This window comes from Monodon monoceros, unplaced genomic scaffold (assembly GCF_005190385.1).
Source record: "Monodon monoceros isolate NGI ecotype Baffin Bay Population unplaced genomic scaffold, NGI_Narwhal_1 Super_Scaffold_5, whole genome shotgun sequence".
Lineage (NCBI taxonomy): Eukaryota > Metazoa > Chordata > Mammalia > Artiodactyla > Monodontidae > Monodon > Monodon monoceros.
In genome coordinates, this window is record NW_021703782.1 from 105,984,800 (window position 1) to 106,001,598 (window position 16,799).

Sequence of the window (16,799 nt, forward strand, 5' to 3'; positions counted from 1 at the left end):
TTTTTTTGGCAAGCCGCAAGGCTTGTGGGATCTTAGTTCCCTAACCAGGGATTGGACCCGGGCCCCTGGCAGTGAAAGTGCTGAACTGAGTCCTAACCACTGAACCGCCAGGGAATTCCCCCATAATGTACTGCTTTTTGTAATTAGAACAAAAAACACAGGAGTCTCTTATTTGCATCGGTATTCACTTGAGTTGGTCTTATCAGGAATCCTGCCCTGATGCCTCTCTGAGGAAAACTGCTGGCGTGGGTTTGAGTAGGTGGGGCTTCCCTTTGCTGGCCCCTCGGAGTAGGAGCTGGGGTTGGGATGGCCACCTGCCCCGGAACCTTCCCACTGGTGACCAACGAGCCATCCCTTCTAGGCTAGCTTCACCCCGATGGAGGAGAAACTCAACCAGGCGCACGTCGAGGTTCAGCAACTGAAGGCATCGGTTAAGAACTACGAGGGAATGATTGACAACTATAAGAGTCAGGTAGGCCTCTCAGGTGCCAAGCCTGCCAGGGCAGCGCCTCCCAGTAGGCTAGGATGGAGACTCACCATAAGGCCTCTCCTGGGAAGGTGTTTTTCACCAAAACTTGGCTCTGCCCAAGATGGCCCGATGCTTTCTTGGTCCCCAGGTGATGAAGACCAGACTGGAGGCTGATGAAGTGGCTGCCCAGCTGGAACGCTGTGACAAAGAGAACAAGATCCTTAAAGATGAGATGAACAAAGAGATTGAAACGGTATTGCTCCCCTTCCTCGCCCTCTTCCCCTACCCAGTCCAATGTCTGTCAGTCTGTCCGTCTTGTTTGTCATTGGCCCTTTCCGATGTGGATGACAGAGATTCATAAAGGTTCTTATTGCTGGGCTGGTCCACTCTACTGTGTACGTACTCTCTCCTTCCTCGTCTCATCTCTTCCTTCTCTCCTGCTTCCTCATTATCCCTCTTTCTCATCCTGATTACCTTCTTTCTTCACTTTCCTTAAAAAAAATTTCCCCTGCTTGGAACATCCAAGTGGATTCAAATCCACAGATCTGTCAGGCCTTAGCTGTGCCTATTTCATTCTGTGTGGTGTCTTTATTTTGTGCCAACCGAAAGTGTTCCTCCTGTCCCCTTCCCCAAAGAGCCTTATTCTTCTAGAGATGACTTGTCTCTCTAGAAGCAAAGGGGTCATCTTAATAGTAACCTTGGAGATGGATTGAGTCCAGGCTCAGCCATTAACTTGTTGCATAACCTTGGGCAAGTCACTGCCTCTCTCTAGTCCTCAGGCTCCTCGTTAATACAAGGATGTACTAAGCCCAGATAGGCTGTAGCTTTCCCTCTGACCTAGAGCATTGTGATTGCCTTCCTAGGGGCTTTGAGGTTAGACTAGACTTGAATCCTGCCTCTGCCAATTTGTAGCTGAGTGACCATGGGCAAATGATCCTTTGATCCTCAGCGTCCTTATATGGGGATAACGGCACCTACTTAATAGGTTGTTGTATGAATTTAATGAGTAATGCCTGGGTCCTGGAGTTTGCTACATGGTTGCCATTATTCTTCAATGACTGAAGGAGTGGCAGGCTCAAGTGGCCAGTCAGGGCCAAGTGTGTCCCCCCAGAGAACAGCTAGACACCCTCAGTGGCCTGCAGGGAGGCCGCACTTCTGCCCGTGGATCTTTCAGGATCCTTTCTGGGGACTGAGGGCAGCCCTGCCCTAAATCCAAAGCACTCTGCCTGGCCTCTTCAACAGCCAGGCCCTTCCCAACGGTGGGCCCCTCTCTCCCACTCCAGGCGCGGAGGCAGTTCCAGTCCCAGCTGGCTGACCTGCAGCAGCTGCCTGATATTCTCAAGATCACGGAGGCTAAGCTGGCAGAGTGCCAAGACCAGCTGCAGGGCTATGAGAGGAAGAACATCGACCTCACAGCCATCATATCAGACCTGCGCAGCCGGGTAAGGGACTGGCAGAAAGGTTCCCACGAACTAGCCCGAGCAGGGGCCCGCTTACCAAGATGAGCTGCACGCCCCCCCGGCCCCCAGGGAGGACCACTTCCTTTTTCTTGGCTGCCGCTTTCTCAGAGGAGTGAGCTATCATCAGTGCTGTGAAATAAAAGTCTGGTGTGCCAAATGCCTTGTGTTTGCACAATGTGATTGTAGTTATAGGAGCCGCCACTCGATTGGAGCTGCCGGGCCCTCCTGCTCTTGCCCCTCCCCGAGGGTTCCAAGTCTCCGCCAGCCTCTGCCCTTCCCGCTCCGCTGCTGCCCTCAGCCATGCGCCACCAGCAGACACCAAGCCATAGGTTTTCTTTTTTTCCATCTTTCTCTTGCTTTAGCTGCCTTTCCGTAGTCTTAACAGACCCCTTGCCTGAGCTAGGGGTCCTGAAAGAGGACTTCCTTTCTACCAGAAGCAGTCTGCCTCTGGGTTACTGGAACCAAGCCTACGGTGTCTAAGAAATGCTATGCCTCTCGTCTGCACTGTGACCTTGGGCAAGACCCTTCCCCTCTCTTAACCTGCTTCCTTGTAGTACCAGTGAAAGTAGCTACCATTGTTTGAGCACGTGCTCGGTGCTCCAGCATTCCCTCATTGAATTCTCCCGGGAACTTTGTAAGGGGTCTTATTTTCCCCATTTTACAGAAAGCAGCCCAGGGCATAGAGGGGAGAAGTCATTGCCTGAGGTCACAGAGCTAATACTTGTCAACAGGGATTGGAACCCAGCCAGCTCTGTCTGGTTCCCAAGCCCAGGTTCTCAGCACTCTTAAATCACCAGGTTTCTCTTGAACCTGAGCATTCTCAGGGCCTTTCAGGCCCAGACGTCTGAGGCTTCTGTAGAAAGCAGCCTTCTGGATAACTTCTCAAACTTGCCAGCCTGAAGGACTCAGTAGATTTCCTGTGGCCTTGCCTGCATTTGTCCCCATTTAAGAAGAATGAACTCAGCGGTCCCAACTACATCCTCGGTAAAGCTCCGTGGTGTGTCATGTGGGCCAGTTAGGCCTGCCGTCTGCTTCTGCCTTCTCACGTCCGCCCAGATCCCACTGACTGGCCTCTCCTGATCAAGGAATTGTCGTCGTGGCTCTTCAGGATCGAAGCTGACTTCTCTCGGCGCAGGAAAGCCTTCAATCTCGGGGGTCGGGCCTAACCTGTCCCCGCTCTCCCCTCTCCTCCAGGTTGTGCGTTGAGACTCAGATGCCTGCTGAGGGCAGTGTGCCTCTCTCCTGGGTGTGGATGACAGGTCACAGGGAGAAGGGAGGGCTGTACCGGGAAGTTCTTTCGTAAACCAGTCTGTGTTCCTGTCATTTTTAGATCGAACATCAGGGGGACAAGCTGGAGATGGCAAGAGAGAAACATCAGGCTTCCCAGAAGGAAAATAAACAGCTGAGTCTGAAGGTGGATGAACTGGAGAGGTTAGAGGCACTTGGTCCCATCTCTGTCCTCTTCCTAGGACCTGAGACTTTCAGCCACTTAGCTGCTTTGGGCCTAGTGTGCAGAAGTGTTTGAGGGACTCAAGGCCCTGGAAGGTACTAGGCAGACCTTAGAGGAAAAGCTGCTTCCATTGCAGTGGTAGGCGTCGTGGGAGAGAGGAAGGCGTTCTCCGGCCAGGGGGGACGCTCCATAGCAGTGTGATCAAGGTCAGACCATCCATAGGCATCACCTATCAGAAAGGCACGCTTCGTCCAAGCAAATGGGCAGGGCCAGGATGCTGCAGTGGGGGCCTCCCCCCATTCTGCTCTTTGTTCCCAATCGTCCTTCCCAAGACCTTTCTGATCTGTTCTTCCCTGTTCCTCATGGACTGTTGGAAGCAGTCAGGTAAAGAGGACACGTTTTGGAATCAGAAGGTGTGGGCCTTGGTCCCAACTTGGCCACTTAACCTGCATTGTGATCTTGAGCAAGTCATTTCACCCTTTGAACCTCTGTTTACTCACCTTGAGAAAGGGACCAAGGTAGGGATAACAACCCAGCTCATGGGATTATTGTGAGTCCTCCATGAGATAATCCTCAAAGGGCTTAGCATACTACCCGGCATGCAAAAATGTGCCATATAGGTTAGTATATACGAGTTGATATTTTAGATGTGAGGAAACTGAGCTCAGGGAGAGGTTAAGTGACTTGCCCAAGGTCACATAGCTGGTACTTGGCAAAGCTGCGACTTAGACTGTCTTCCTCCAGGGCTTTTAGCATCTGTAAAATGAGGGCTGGAGCCTCAGTTTTCAGAGGTGAAAGGCTTGGGGTCCCAGGAGGCTGTAACTGGCCCAGGTGGCTCACACAGCCTGCCAGCAGGGACTTAAAGCAGGTGGTCTGCCCTGGGCTCCACCTCTACTCTGCTGGCCTCGAAGGTGTAGCTGGATTCAGCAGGACTTGCAGAGCTCCTTAAATTGGAAGGTGCCCTGGAAGTGCAGCGGGAACCATGTGTACACACGGGATGGTCACTGCTGCCCCATGGCTGGTCATGTATGATGTTGAGTGGCGCAGCTGAAGTCCCTTTGCTGAGGGAGGCAACAGTGAACAGGAGAAGTTAAGCACGTAGGTTTTGGTGACAGATGTGCTAGCTGTGCTGGCCTCAGCCAATGACTTCACCTGTCTTCGGCTCAGTTTCTTCATCTGTAAAGTGGGAATCATGATGGAACCCACCTGCCTGAGCCGCAAGTTGCCGTATTACACGTGATGACATACAGACTTAGCACAGCCGCGGTCAGTCTGTGCTTCTCCCACCCTTCGTACAGCTCCTTGCCGCCTTGCTGCTCAGCAGATTTCTTTGGTTTATTCCTGTTGTTCCTTGGAGATTCTTGGTGTGATGAGAACCCCAGCCCGGGGTGGCTGGCAGCCCCCAGCTGTGTGGAACCCGACAGGCAGGGGGACGAGCAGGATCTGATTGAATGCTTTCACCTAGGAAACTGGAGGCGACCAGTGCCCAGAATATCGAGTTCCTACAGGTGATTGCCAAGAGGGAGGAGGCAATCCACCAGTCCCAGCTGCGACTAGAGGAGAAAACCCGGGAATGTGGGACCCTGGCGAGGCAGTTGGAGAGCGCCATTGAAGATGCCAGGAGGCAGGTCAGTCTCAATTCCATTACTAAACTATCTCTGTGTCTTTGGACAAATCGCCTAACCTCTCTGAGCCTATCTCTCCATCTGAGAAATGGGCACATAGAAGTAGTACCTGCCTCATGAAATCATCATAAGGATCAAGTAAGCAATTATCGTAAAGGACTTGGCACTTTATTCACAACCGCTCCTTTGACTGCTGCCTGAGTGGGCATCAGACAGGTGTACCACGTCTTAGGTGATGACTCATGGAGCGTTGGCAAAGGGCAGGTAAAGCGGGGTTGCAGAAGTTGTCCCCATAGTTTGCTCCTGCCCTGAGGCTCCAGAGAATTGTCCACAGCGAGACCAGTTAGTGGGAGCGGCCCAGCCTTCTCTTTACCAGGTGTTCCCCATGCCAGGTAAGCCAGCCCCACCTCTGTGCTTTTCTGGCAGGTGGAACAAACCAAGGAGCATGCAGCCTCCAAGGAGCGAGCAGCCCAGAACAAAATTCTGGACCTTGAGGCCCAGCTGAACAGGACCAAGACTGAACTCAACCAGCTCCGGCGGAGCCGGGACGATGTGAGTCGGGCTGGGGGTGGGAGGACGGGGTAGGAGCAGACAAGAAGGGAGTGGGTTGAGATCTGAGCTTCCTGGCGCCTGCAGGGCAAGATGTTCTGTTGTTTTTATGAATATGACATGGTTTTATTTTTCTCGCATCACTTTCCCATCCCTTCAGGATATCCCAGGCCAACCCCCTTTTTTATTAACAGTTTTGTTAAGACAGCATTTACTGTAAAATTCCCTCATTCAAATTGCACAATTCAGTGGTTCTGAGTATATTCAGTGTTGTGCCATTATCACCACAATCCAGGTTTAGAATATTTTCAGAAATAAAATTACCTGTTAGCAGCCACTCCCATTCCCCTGCCCCCAACCCCTGGCAACCACTAATAAAGTCTCTGTCGCTATGGGTTTGTCTGTTGTGGATGTCACACACACTTGGCCCCGGCCCCGTTCCTCCTCTTAGGCTGACCGCCGCTACCAGAGCCGCCTGCAAGACCTGAAAGACCGCCTGGAGCAGTCGGAGAGCACCAACCGCAGCATGCAGAACTACGTCCAGTTCCTGAAGTCGTCCTATGCCAACGTGTTTGGGGATGGCCCCTACACTTCCTACCTAACGAGCTCTCCCATCCGCTCCCGGTCTCCTCCTGCCTAAGGCGGCCACTCTTGGGCTAGGAGCTCGGATGGATGCCGTGGGAACTGAGGCTTTGCTAAGCCATACCCAGAAAGCCTGTTGGTTTTCCTCTCTTGTCCTGTGATGAAGTATGTTCAGGGTCTTGTCTTAGCTACTAGCTCCAGAAAAGTGCCTGAAGCAGCAGGGGATGAAGCAGAACCCACTTCGTTCTCTCCTCTCTGACAGCATCGCCTGACGGAAGTTTTTAATTACCCTGACAGGCCTTAAAGTTACTACTATTAGGGTCAGATTGTAACTCACCGTGACTTTGCTCATTTCTTTCCCAAGAGAATGTTTGGACTGGACTTGCCCTCCAGTTCCCTTACAGCTCTCTTCTTTTTAGGACTGTCTCTTGGGTTTTCCCTGACCTGAACCAGCAGGAGCTGTTCGCCAGAGGTCCTCACCGCACCTCATGTTCACTTGCTGTTTCCCTTATTTCACGGGTACGGTGTTTTCCCCAAGGTGCTCCCCTCCCAAGCCCAGTGGAAACCTCTCATGGCCAAGTTTCCTCAAGGCCACTTGCCCTCACGCACTTGCCAATAGACACTCGAGGGCTTATGTCCAGTTCGCCTTGTAAAAGTACAATCCCAATCTCATTGATTTTTCTCTTTGTCAGGTTTGTATCTGTGGAATGCATTTATTCTTGAAACATGTATGTTGTTTTACAAAAAGCTTTTATAATCAGTATTTAAGTCTCCATCGGATGATTTCCTTTACCCGCCCCAGCCCTCTTCTAAAAATGATTCAGTAAAATGCTGCAGGAGAGCCAGTAAACGTTTTTAAAGGACTTGGTGCATAAGACTCCTCATTTCATTTTGGCCAGGCTGGCTCTTTCTCCTTTGCGTGCTTTCACTTACAATCCCATGAAAGGCCTGGAGGAGACACACTGAAGGGCACTGCTCAGTGTGTGAGGGCAGCCTACTTTAGCTGTTAGGAGGAAGATGGGATGTGTATGTATTACTGTTTTTTAAATGTTAATTGTTTTCTGAATGATAAGGTTATGGGCTATTTTTGTTCTCTTCACATTTTCCTGTATTTAAAAGAAAAAAAAATTCTTCAGAGAGAAGAGAACAAATTTGGTGTACTGTGCTGGTACTGACCTCTGGGAGATCCAGTCTGGTCCACTCTCAGCCACGCTAACCCAAGTCCAAGAGTTCCCCTATGTCCTCAGAAGCAATGGCTCCCACCCAGGCATCTGGCTTCCACTACCAGAACCGCCCCCACCCCCCCATCCCCCCGTTCTGGAGACATGCGTAGTTTCCAGCTTTTAATGTTTTGGGTTTTTTTGTTTGTTTGTTTTGTTTTTAATTTTATTTCCAGCTTTTAATTTTGCCAAGGAAGGCCACTGAAATCACTACTACCAGCTACCACTGCCACAAAACCAAGCCTGGTTTCACACCCTTAACATAAATGGACTTGAAGTTTCATCCAATGTATGAAAGCTCTTCCTAAGAAAAAACAGTTGGCAAACTTACACCAATGTGCATTCATTTCTGTATCGTTTGTCATTTCATTAGTTTGCCAAACTAATGAAAACCTCCTCAGTGCAGGGTTCTGCTATTTGTAATGATGGTGCGGGAAACACCTCTTTTCCGGTCCATTGCTGGGATTTTCCCAAGAGCGTTCTATTTTTCTTCGTAAAATGTTGTATTCCAAAAAGTCCAGAGAGTTTGTGGGAAATGTTTATATTGCTTCAAACTCGAGAGTTTTCCTTTCTGCCTCAGACTGAGATCCCATGAAATGGGCAAAAGGGTCAAAAGTTAAAGGGTCCTAGTTAAAGCTGGCCTCAGGCAATGGTGAACATTTCATTTACTGAGATATAATTCACATAAAATTCACTCTTTTAAAGTGTATAATTCAGTGGCTTTTAGTATATTCAAAGTTGTGCGACCACCACCTTTAGCTAATTCTCGAACATTGTCATCACACCCCAGTGGAACCCATACCATTAGCAGCTGCTCCCCATTCCCCTCGCCCCAGCCCCTGGCAACCACTAATAGTCTGTTTCTCTGGCTTTGTCACTCTGGACATTTCACATAAATCATACCATATTGTGACTGGCTTCTTTCACTCAGCACGATGGTTTCAAGGTTCATGTCGTAGCGTGTATTTGTACTTCATTTTTATGGCCCAATAATATCACATTGTGTGGATACACCATATTTTATTGACTCATTGGTTGACGAACACACGTGTTTCCATTTTTTGGCTGTTACAAGTAATTCAATATTCTACCAGTTTTTTGTGGACACATTTCTTTTGCGTATATATTTAGTAGAACTGCTGGGTTAATGGTAACTTTTTTGGCCGCAGGCAGGCGGGATCTTAATTCCCCGACCAGGGATGGAACCCGCGCACCCTGCAGTGGAAGCGCACGAGTCTTAACCACTGCCAGGGAAGTCCCTCTTTAACCTTTTGATGAACTGCCAGACTGTCTTCCACAGGAGTTGACCCATTTTAGAGTCCCACTGGCAGCGTATGTATGAGGGTTCCATTTTCTCCACATGCTCATCAATACCTGTTCAGTTTTCTGCAACCTGGAAGGCCCAGCCTTCTGAAGCCCCCAGGTCGGAGGTCCCTGCAGGGGAGCGAGCCTCGGGCCAAGCCCTGTGCGCAGGCGCGTTGGTGGGCGGGCTCAGTGCCGGAGGCGGGGCCATGCAGCCGTTAGGGGCGGGGTTGAGCTGCGTCGCTACGTGTGCGCCCCGGAAGCGGAAGCGAGCACCTGTTTCCGGTCGGCTGATTCGAGGACTTGTTTCGTCTCAAGCAGTACCCCTGGAGAACTGTAGCGGGGCAGGCCATGCCTTCCGAGGGTCGCTGCTGGGAGACCCTGCAGGCGCTGCGCAGGTCTGACAAAGGTCGCATTTGCTACCACCGCGATTGGCTGTTGCGGGGCGAGGTGAGCAGTGGCCCCAAAGGGGGCGGTGGTCCTTCCTGCCCCTCGTCACGGGACTCTGCTCTTCCCTAGCCCTTGGCATGTCCTGCGCCAGGGAACCGGTGCGTTCTTGTAACAGCCCGGGTTTGCTGCTTGACTCCCGTGTGTGCACCACCGTCTCTCGCCTATTCTAGCCTTCCGTGGCTCCCCTTCAGACGTGCTCTTTGAAGGCTTCATTGCTCCCCGCAGCTGGCGTTAGGTGCCTGCGCCTATGTTGTCAAAGCAATCCTGGCCTCTCAGGGTCAGTTAGTTTACTGCGCGTCTCTTGTGTTAGGAGATCCAGATTTAGTGGTGAACGGTTAACAGGACCTAACCTATTGCTGCCAGTGAAATGACCAAACTTTTAGACGACGTTGGACGGACCTGGGAACTTTAATGGGGGCGTGGTCACTGCATCTAAGATTCGCAAAGCCCTGTACTAGACCGCGCAGGTGGGGGAATATAGAGACGGTTAAGGCATAACTCCTCTTCCCGAGTTGCTGGTAATCTAGCTACAGGTATGATGTCTTGTCTCTTCAGACTTAAATGTGAAACACTTCTAAAGCATTTCTGTCTTTATGTCTTTGACGGTTTTAAAGAATACATACGTTACATTCTATAGGATGAATTCCAGCCTGAATCTGTAGGGTGTAGACTCAGGTTATGCATTCTTAGCAGGACTACCACAGAAATGATGCTGTGTCCTCAGTAAGTCACATCAGTCACACGTAGATGCTTCAGCCCATCCCAACACTGGTGATGCTCACCTTGATCACTTGGTTACAACGGTAACTTCCAGATATTTCCACGTAAAATTCACTTAAAGTTCATCATTTTCCCTTTTGTAACTTCTTAGTATTTTGTTGGGAGGTAGTCCAAGGTTACACCAAAATATTTTTTTCTTATCAAACCTCCACCGTTAGCATTTATTGGTGATTTCTTCCTGAATCAGTCTTTTCTGTGATGTAGACGAATGGTGTTTCTTTATAGCTACCATTCCTACGTTTGTTAGCTGGCATTCTACTGTAAGGAAGAGCTTTCTTTTCTCTTCCGTTTAATTATTCATATCAGAATCCTCATGGGTTCCTTCTGTTTAATTGTTTATATCAGTATCCTCATGGGTTCCTATTTTATTCAGTGAGTTGTGATCCACTACTTGTAACCTTGTGTGTGTATATTTGCCAGTTTATGTCTTTTGCTCATTTTTCTATTGGGGTTTTGCCAATATTTTATAAGTTCTTTAGGTATTAAGGATAATAATATTCCTTTATCTGTGATATATATTGCATCTTTTTTTCTAGTTTGTCAGTTGAAATTATTTTCTCCGTTGATGGTGTTTTTTATGGGTATGGGTTTATTTTTTACATTTGAAACTTTGCTCCTGGAATTTATTTTGGCGTAAAGAAGAGTAAAAAGTTGTCTCAAATTCAACATCCTTTCATGATAAAAACTCTTCCCAAAGTGAGTAGAGAGGGAACATATCTCAACATAATAAAAGCTACTTTTATTATGGGACAAATAAAGCTACTTTTATTGTGGGACAGACCCACAGCCAACACAATACTCAGTGGTGGTGAAAAGCTGAAAGCCTTCCTGCTAAAATCTGGAGCAAGACAAGGATGCCCCCTCTCACCACTCCTAATCTAATATAGAATTGGAAGTCCTAGCCACAGCAGTCAGACAAGGGAAATAAATAGAAAGGTATCCAAATCAGAAGGGAAGGGGTAAAATTGTTATTATATGCAGATTACATGGTACTATCTATAGAAAACCCTGAAGACTCCACAGAAAAACTACTAGAACTGATAAATTTAGCAAGGTAGCAGGATATGAGATTAACATACAGAAATCTGTTGCATTTCTTTACACTAACAATGAAATATCAGAAAGGGAAAGTTTAAAAAAAAAAAAACCTTTTAAAGTCACATCCCCCCCCAAAAAAAAGAAACCTTAGAAATAAACCTGACCAAGGAGGTGAAAGACTTATATTCTGAGAACTGTAAAACACTGATAAAGGAAAGGAAATTGAAGATGATTCAAAGAAATGGAAAGATATCCCATGCTCTTGGATTGGAAAAATTAATATTATTAAAATAGCCATACTACCCAAAGCAATCTACAGGTTTATTGCAATCCCTATCAAATTACCCGTGACATTTTTCACAGAACTAGAACAAGTAATCCTAAAATTTATATACAAGCACAAAAGACCCAGAATTGCCAAAGTAATCCTAAGGAAAAAGAACAAAACTGAAGGCATAACCCTCCCAGACTTTAGACAATACAACAAAGCTACAGTAATTAAAACAGCATGGTATTGGGACAAAAACAGACATATGGATCAATGAAACAGAATAGAGGGACCATAAATAAACCCACACACCTACAGTCAATTAATCTTCAACAAAGCAGGCAAGAATATACAATGGAGAAAGGACAGTCTCTTCAGAAGGGTGTTGGGAAAGTTGGACAACTGCACATGAATCAATGAAGTTAGAACACTTCCTCACAGCATACACAAAAATAAATTCAAAATGGCTTAAAGACTTAAATATAAAACATGACACCATAAAACTCCTAGAGGAAAACATAAGCAGAACATTCTCTGACATAAATCATAGCAGTGTTTTCTTAGTTTTCCAAGGCAATAGAAATAAAGCAAAAATAAACAAATGGGACCTAATCAAACTTACAAACTTTTGCACAGCAAAGGAAACCATAAACAAAATAAAGACAACCTACAGACTGGGAGAAAATATTTGTAAACGATGAAACCGACAAAGGCTTAATTTCCAAAATATACAGGCAGCTCGTACAACTCAATAACAAAAACAAACAACCCATTCCAGAAATGAGCAGAAGACATTTCTCAAAAGAAGACATACAGATGGCCAATAGGCACATGAAAAGATGCTCAACATCGCTAATTATCAGAGAAATGCAAATCAGAACTACACTGAGGTACCACCTCACGCTGGTCAGTATGGCCATCATTAAAAAGTCTACAAATAATAAATGCTGCAGAGGATGTGGAGAAAAGGGAAGCCTCATACACTGCACCCCAGTGTATGAGGCTTCCCTTTTGAAAAGATATATGCACCCCAATGTTGTTAGTAGCACTATTTACAATAGCCAAGACATGGAAGCAACCTAAATATCCATTGACAGATGAAGACATAAAGAAGATGTGGTATATGTATACAATGGGCTACTACTCAGCCATAAAAAGAATGAAATAATGCCATTTGCAGCAACATGGATGGACCTAGACATTATCAGACTAAGTGAAGTAAGCCAGAAAGAGAAAGACAGATACCATATGATATCACAAGTGGAATCTAAAATATGATCCAAATGAACTTTTTTTTTTTTTGGCTGCATTGGGTCTTCATTGCTGCGCGTGGGCTTTCTCTAGTAGCGGCGAGTGGGGGCTACTCTTCATTGTGGTGTGCAGGCTTCTCATTGCGGTGGCTCCTCTTGTTACGGAGCACGGGCTCTAGGCGCACGGGCTTCAGTAGTTGTGGCACGCAGGCTCATTAGTTGTGGCTTGGGGGCTCTAGAGCGCAGACTCAGTAGTTGTGGCGCATGGGCTCTAGGTGCGCGGGCTTCAGTAGTTGTGGCTCACAGGCTCTAGAGTGCAGACTCAGTAGTTGTGGTGCACGGGCTTAGTTGCTCCACAGCATGTGGGATCTTCTGGACCAGGGATCAAACCCATGTGCCCTGCATTGGCAGGGGGCTTCTTAACCACTGCACCACAAGGGAAGTCCCTAGTAAGCACTTTTCTATGCCTAATTTTTATTTGCTTATTTTCATTTTAAAAGGTATAACATGTTCATTTAGAAATTAAATACAGAAAATTAGAACAAGTAGAAATATGTCACTGATCACCCAAGCTTAACTTCTGGTATATTTCTTTCAAATTTGTTAGGGTATTTATTTGTATTTATTTTGTATCATTGTAGACATAGTTATTTATACTCTTGTTTTTTCATTTAAAATTGAATCTTGGGGGAGGAGGAAATGGAGTACGGTCGTCAAAAAATAGAAACTTCCAGTTATAAGATAGATAAGTACTAGGGATGTAATATACAACTTGACGACTGTTAGCTAACACAGCTATACAATATATAGGAAAGTTAAGAGAGTACCTGCTGAGAGTCTCATCACAAGAAGAATTTTTTTTTCCTTTTTTCTTTCTTTTGATTATATCTATATGAGAAGATGGATGTTGTTAGCTGAACCTATTTAATCATTTTACAATATATATAAATCAAACCATCGTGTTTAGGCCTTAAAATTTTACAGTGGTGTTTGTCAATTATTTTTCAATAAAACTGGAAAAATTTGAACCTTACATAGGATTCACAATTGGCATTTTTAAATGACTAATATTCACTGAGTGTGTATACCATAGTTTACTTCAAAATTCCTTTCATGTTCTTTTCTGTTACAACGTTTTAGATTGATTTCAAATCTGCTTTTTTTTTTTTTTGTGGTACGCGGGCCTCTCACTGCTGTGGCCTCTCCCGTTGCGGAGCACGGGCTCCGGATGCACAGGCTCAGTGGCCATGGCTCACGGGCCCAGCCGCTCCGCGGCATGTGGGATCTTCCCGGACCGGGGCACAAACCCATGTACCCTGCATCGGCAGGCGGACTCTCGACCACTGCGCCACCAGGGAAGCCTCAAATCTGCTTTAATGACCATCTTTGTGCATTGTTCCTTTTTCTGTAGTTAGGGTTATTTAGTCTGGTACTCTAAAAGGATAATAGTCAAGGTCATTATCAAGAAGCTACTGTACTTTCTCTTCATCTCTGATTGTTAATACAGTTACTTTGGGTCTTTGGTATGTATGTATGTATATATTTATTTAGGCCTTCTTAGATTTTCAGTAAAGCATGTAGTGGATTATAAGGACAAAATTATTTTTGATTGCTTAGATCAGTTGACATTCAAGTTGAGCTTAACCTTCTTCTTCCCTCTAGGATGTTTTAGAAGAATGTATGTCTCTTCCCAAGCTGTCTTCTTACTCTGGATGGATAGTAGATCATGTCCTACCCAATATGCAAGAGAACCCACCTCCCTCTGAGACTTCAACATCCCCTAGATCTACTTCAGCCTTCGGCCAACCTTCATTTGTTCCCAAATCTCCTGTCAGAGACCCTGCCTTCTCACCAGCCTCCTCAGCAACACCAGATGGAACCAAGGTAAGGCTTTTGATCAGTTTAAGACAAAAGACAATGGTGGCTGCAAAGTTGAAGTGTTTAACATTGTCATACTACAGCGACCTTACTCTGGAGAAAATAATGGTTGCTTCTTCGAATTCTTGTAGCTGTTTGTAGCGACAGTGTTTTCCACATCACCCAGTGTTCTCTTTATGAAGACCCAGAGAGAGAAATTCCTCTCTATTCTTAGTACCAAGAATAGTAATTAATTTCATGAGCAAGTGGATTTTTTTCTTATGAGCATTGCATCTGTTTAACTCAACAAGGTCTCCCTTTTTGTTGTTGGCTGCTGGAAAGCTTAGAGTAAATTTTATACTTGCTCTTAGATTTACATACCTTATTGTTGCTTCTGGATGAGTTTTTACCTTCTTTCTGGCTCTGTTTTGTTCCTGCCTTTGTTTCTCCCACTTAAAACAGTTAAATTGTTGCTGGGGCTCTGCTCTTCTCTTTTCTCTTCTCTTCTCTTTCTTTGTATCTCTAGACATATTTATTTATTTATGGCTGCATTGGGTCTTAGTTGCTGCACACGGGTTTTCTCTAGTTGCAACGAGCGGGGGCTACTCTTCGTTGCGGTGTGCAGGCTTCTCATTGCAGTGGCTTCTCTTGTTGCGGAGCATAGGCTCTAGGCATGCGGGCTTCAGTAGTTGTGGCTTGCAGGCTCTAGAGTGCAGGCTCAGTAGTTGTGGTGCACAGGCTTAGTTGCTCCGTGGCATGTGGGATCTTCTGGACCAGGGCTCAAACCCATGTCCCCTGCACCAGCAGGCGGATTCTTAACCACTGCACCACCAGGGAAGTCCTGTTGTTATGTTTTATGTTCCTTTATAAGCTGCATTAAATCCTTTCTGGATCAAAGTAAGGTATAACAAGTAGTATAACAAGAGTTAATAGAAAAAAAGTCTTCTAAACTTCTAAGCACTATTGTGCTTTTTCTTTCTTTCTTTTTTTTAATAATTTATTTACTTATTTATTTTTGTCTGTGTTGAGTCTTTGTTTCTGTGCGAGGGCCTTCTCTAGTTGTGGCAAGCGGGGGCCACTCTTCATCGCGGTGCGCGGGCCTCTCCCTATCGCGGCCTCTCTTGTTGCGGAGCACAGGCTCCAGACGCGCAGGCTCAGTAGTTGTGGCTCACGAGCTTAGTTGCTCCGCAGCATGTGGGATCTTCCCAGACCAGGGCTCGAACCCGTGTCCCCTGAATTAGCAGGCAGATTCTCAATCACTGTGCCACCAGGGAAGCCCAAAACTTCTAAGCACTATTGTGCTTTTTCAAGTTTTAGATTTTTGTGCCAGCAAAATAAGACTAGGCAACTCTTTAGAAAGGTAGAGATTACATTTTTCACGTTTAGCTTCCAAAAGACAAAGTTCTTTGTTCTTTTTGTTCATACTCACTGCAGACTTTTGTTTACTGAAAATATATTATCAATTCAACAAAAGGAAGAAGTTAAATCTCCCTATGGTTTCATCATTTCAGTCATCAGTTACTTCTTTCCACTTTCATATGGCTGCATCCTTGTACCTTGGCATAATTAAATTGTATGTGCACTTTCATGTTCTGCTTTTCCTTCCTAACTTTATTTTGTTCATGAACTATTTGAATTATTTGTTCACGTTATTTCCACCTTTGTAAATGTCTACTTAGAGGATATGTAATATCCTGTAATTTATTAAACTGCTCCTTTATTATTAGGCATTTATATTTTTCCATTTCATTGCTTTTAAAGATATTACACTGAGAAACTTTCTGCAGAGAGATCTTTCCGTTTTTAATCTTAAAATATGTCTTCTGGCTAATATCTTAAAATAAATGCCCAAATGATTTGACTGGCGTCAAAGATAAAAGGGTATGAACATTTTTTTTTAAATTTTAAACCTTTTTTTAAATTGTAAAATATTCATGACATAAAATTTACCATTTAACCATTTTTTAGAGTACAATTCAGTGGCATTAAGTACATTCATAGTGTTGTGTAATCGTCACCAATATCCATCTCCAGAACTTTTTCATCATCCAAAACTAAAAACACTACATTCATTAATCAATAACTCCAGGACTTTCCTGGTGGTGCAGTGGTTAAGAATCCGCCTGCCGAGGCAGGGTACACGGGTTCGTTCCCTGGTGTGGGAAGATCCTACATGCCATGGAGCAGCTAAGCCTGTGTGCCACAACTACTGAGACCACGAGCCACAACTGCTGAGACTACATGCCACAGCTACTGAAGCCCACGTGCCGTGCTCCACAACAAGAGAAGCCACCGCAATGAGAAGCCCATGTGCCACAACGAAGAGTAGCCCCCGCTCACCACAACTAGAGAAAGGCTGCGCGCAGCCATGAAGACCCAACGCAGCCATAAATAAATAAATAAATAACTCCTTATTTCCCCCTACCCCCAGTCCCTAGCAACCACCATTCTACTTTCTGTCTCTATGAATTTGACCATTTTACGTACTTCGTATAAGTG

The 16,799-nt window shown here is 45.8% G+C and overlaps 2 protein-coding genes across 8 annotated transcripts in view; both read left to right on the forward strand.

The window, feature by feature from the left end:
* ODF2 (outer dense fiber of sperm tails 2) overlaps positions 1-6,998 on the forward strand; it is a 32,023-nt gene extending 25,025 nt beyond the window's left edge. For 6 of the 7 annotated variants that reach the window (XM_029202815.1, XM_029202816.1, XM_029202817.1 and 3 more), the window contains 7 exons: positions 362-472; positions 618-722; positions 1,753-1,911; positions 3,260-3,360; positions 4,845-5,007; positions 5,431-5,556; positions 6,005-6,998. In XM_029202815.1, coding sequence (XP_029058648.1) covers positions 362-472; positions 618-722; positions 1,753-1,911; positions 3,260-3,360; positions 4,845-5,007; positions 5,431-5,556; positions 6,005-6,193 — 954 coding nt within the window. In that variant the 3' untranslated portion in view covers positions 6,194-6,998. Of the gene's footprint in view, positions 1-361; positions 473-617; positions 723-1,752; positions 3,214-3,259; positions 3,361-4,844; positions 5,008-5,430; positions 5,557-6,004 lie in introns of those variants that run through there. The other variant, XM_029202821.1, reaches the window with a different exon arrangement.
* Positions 6,999-8,955: 1,957 nt separating this feature from the next.
* The window catches only part of GLE1 (GLE1 RNA export mediator), a 43,660-nt gene continuing 35,816 nt past the window's right edge, over positions 8,956-16,799 (forward strand). The window contains exons 1-2 of the mRNA XM_029203061.1: positions 8,956-9,107; positions 14,106-14,327. Of these exons, the coding sequence (XP_029058894.1) occupies positions 9,009-9,107; positions 14,106-14,327 (321 nt within the window). The 5' untranslated portion in view covers positions 8,956-9,008. The remainder of the gene's footprint in view (positions 9,108-14,105; positions 14,328-16,799) is intronic.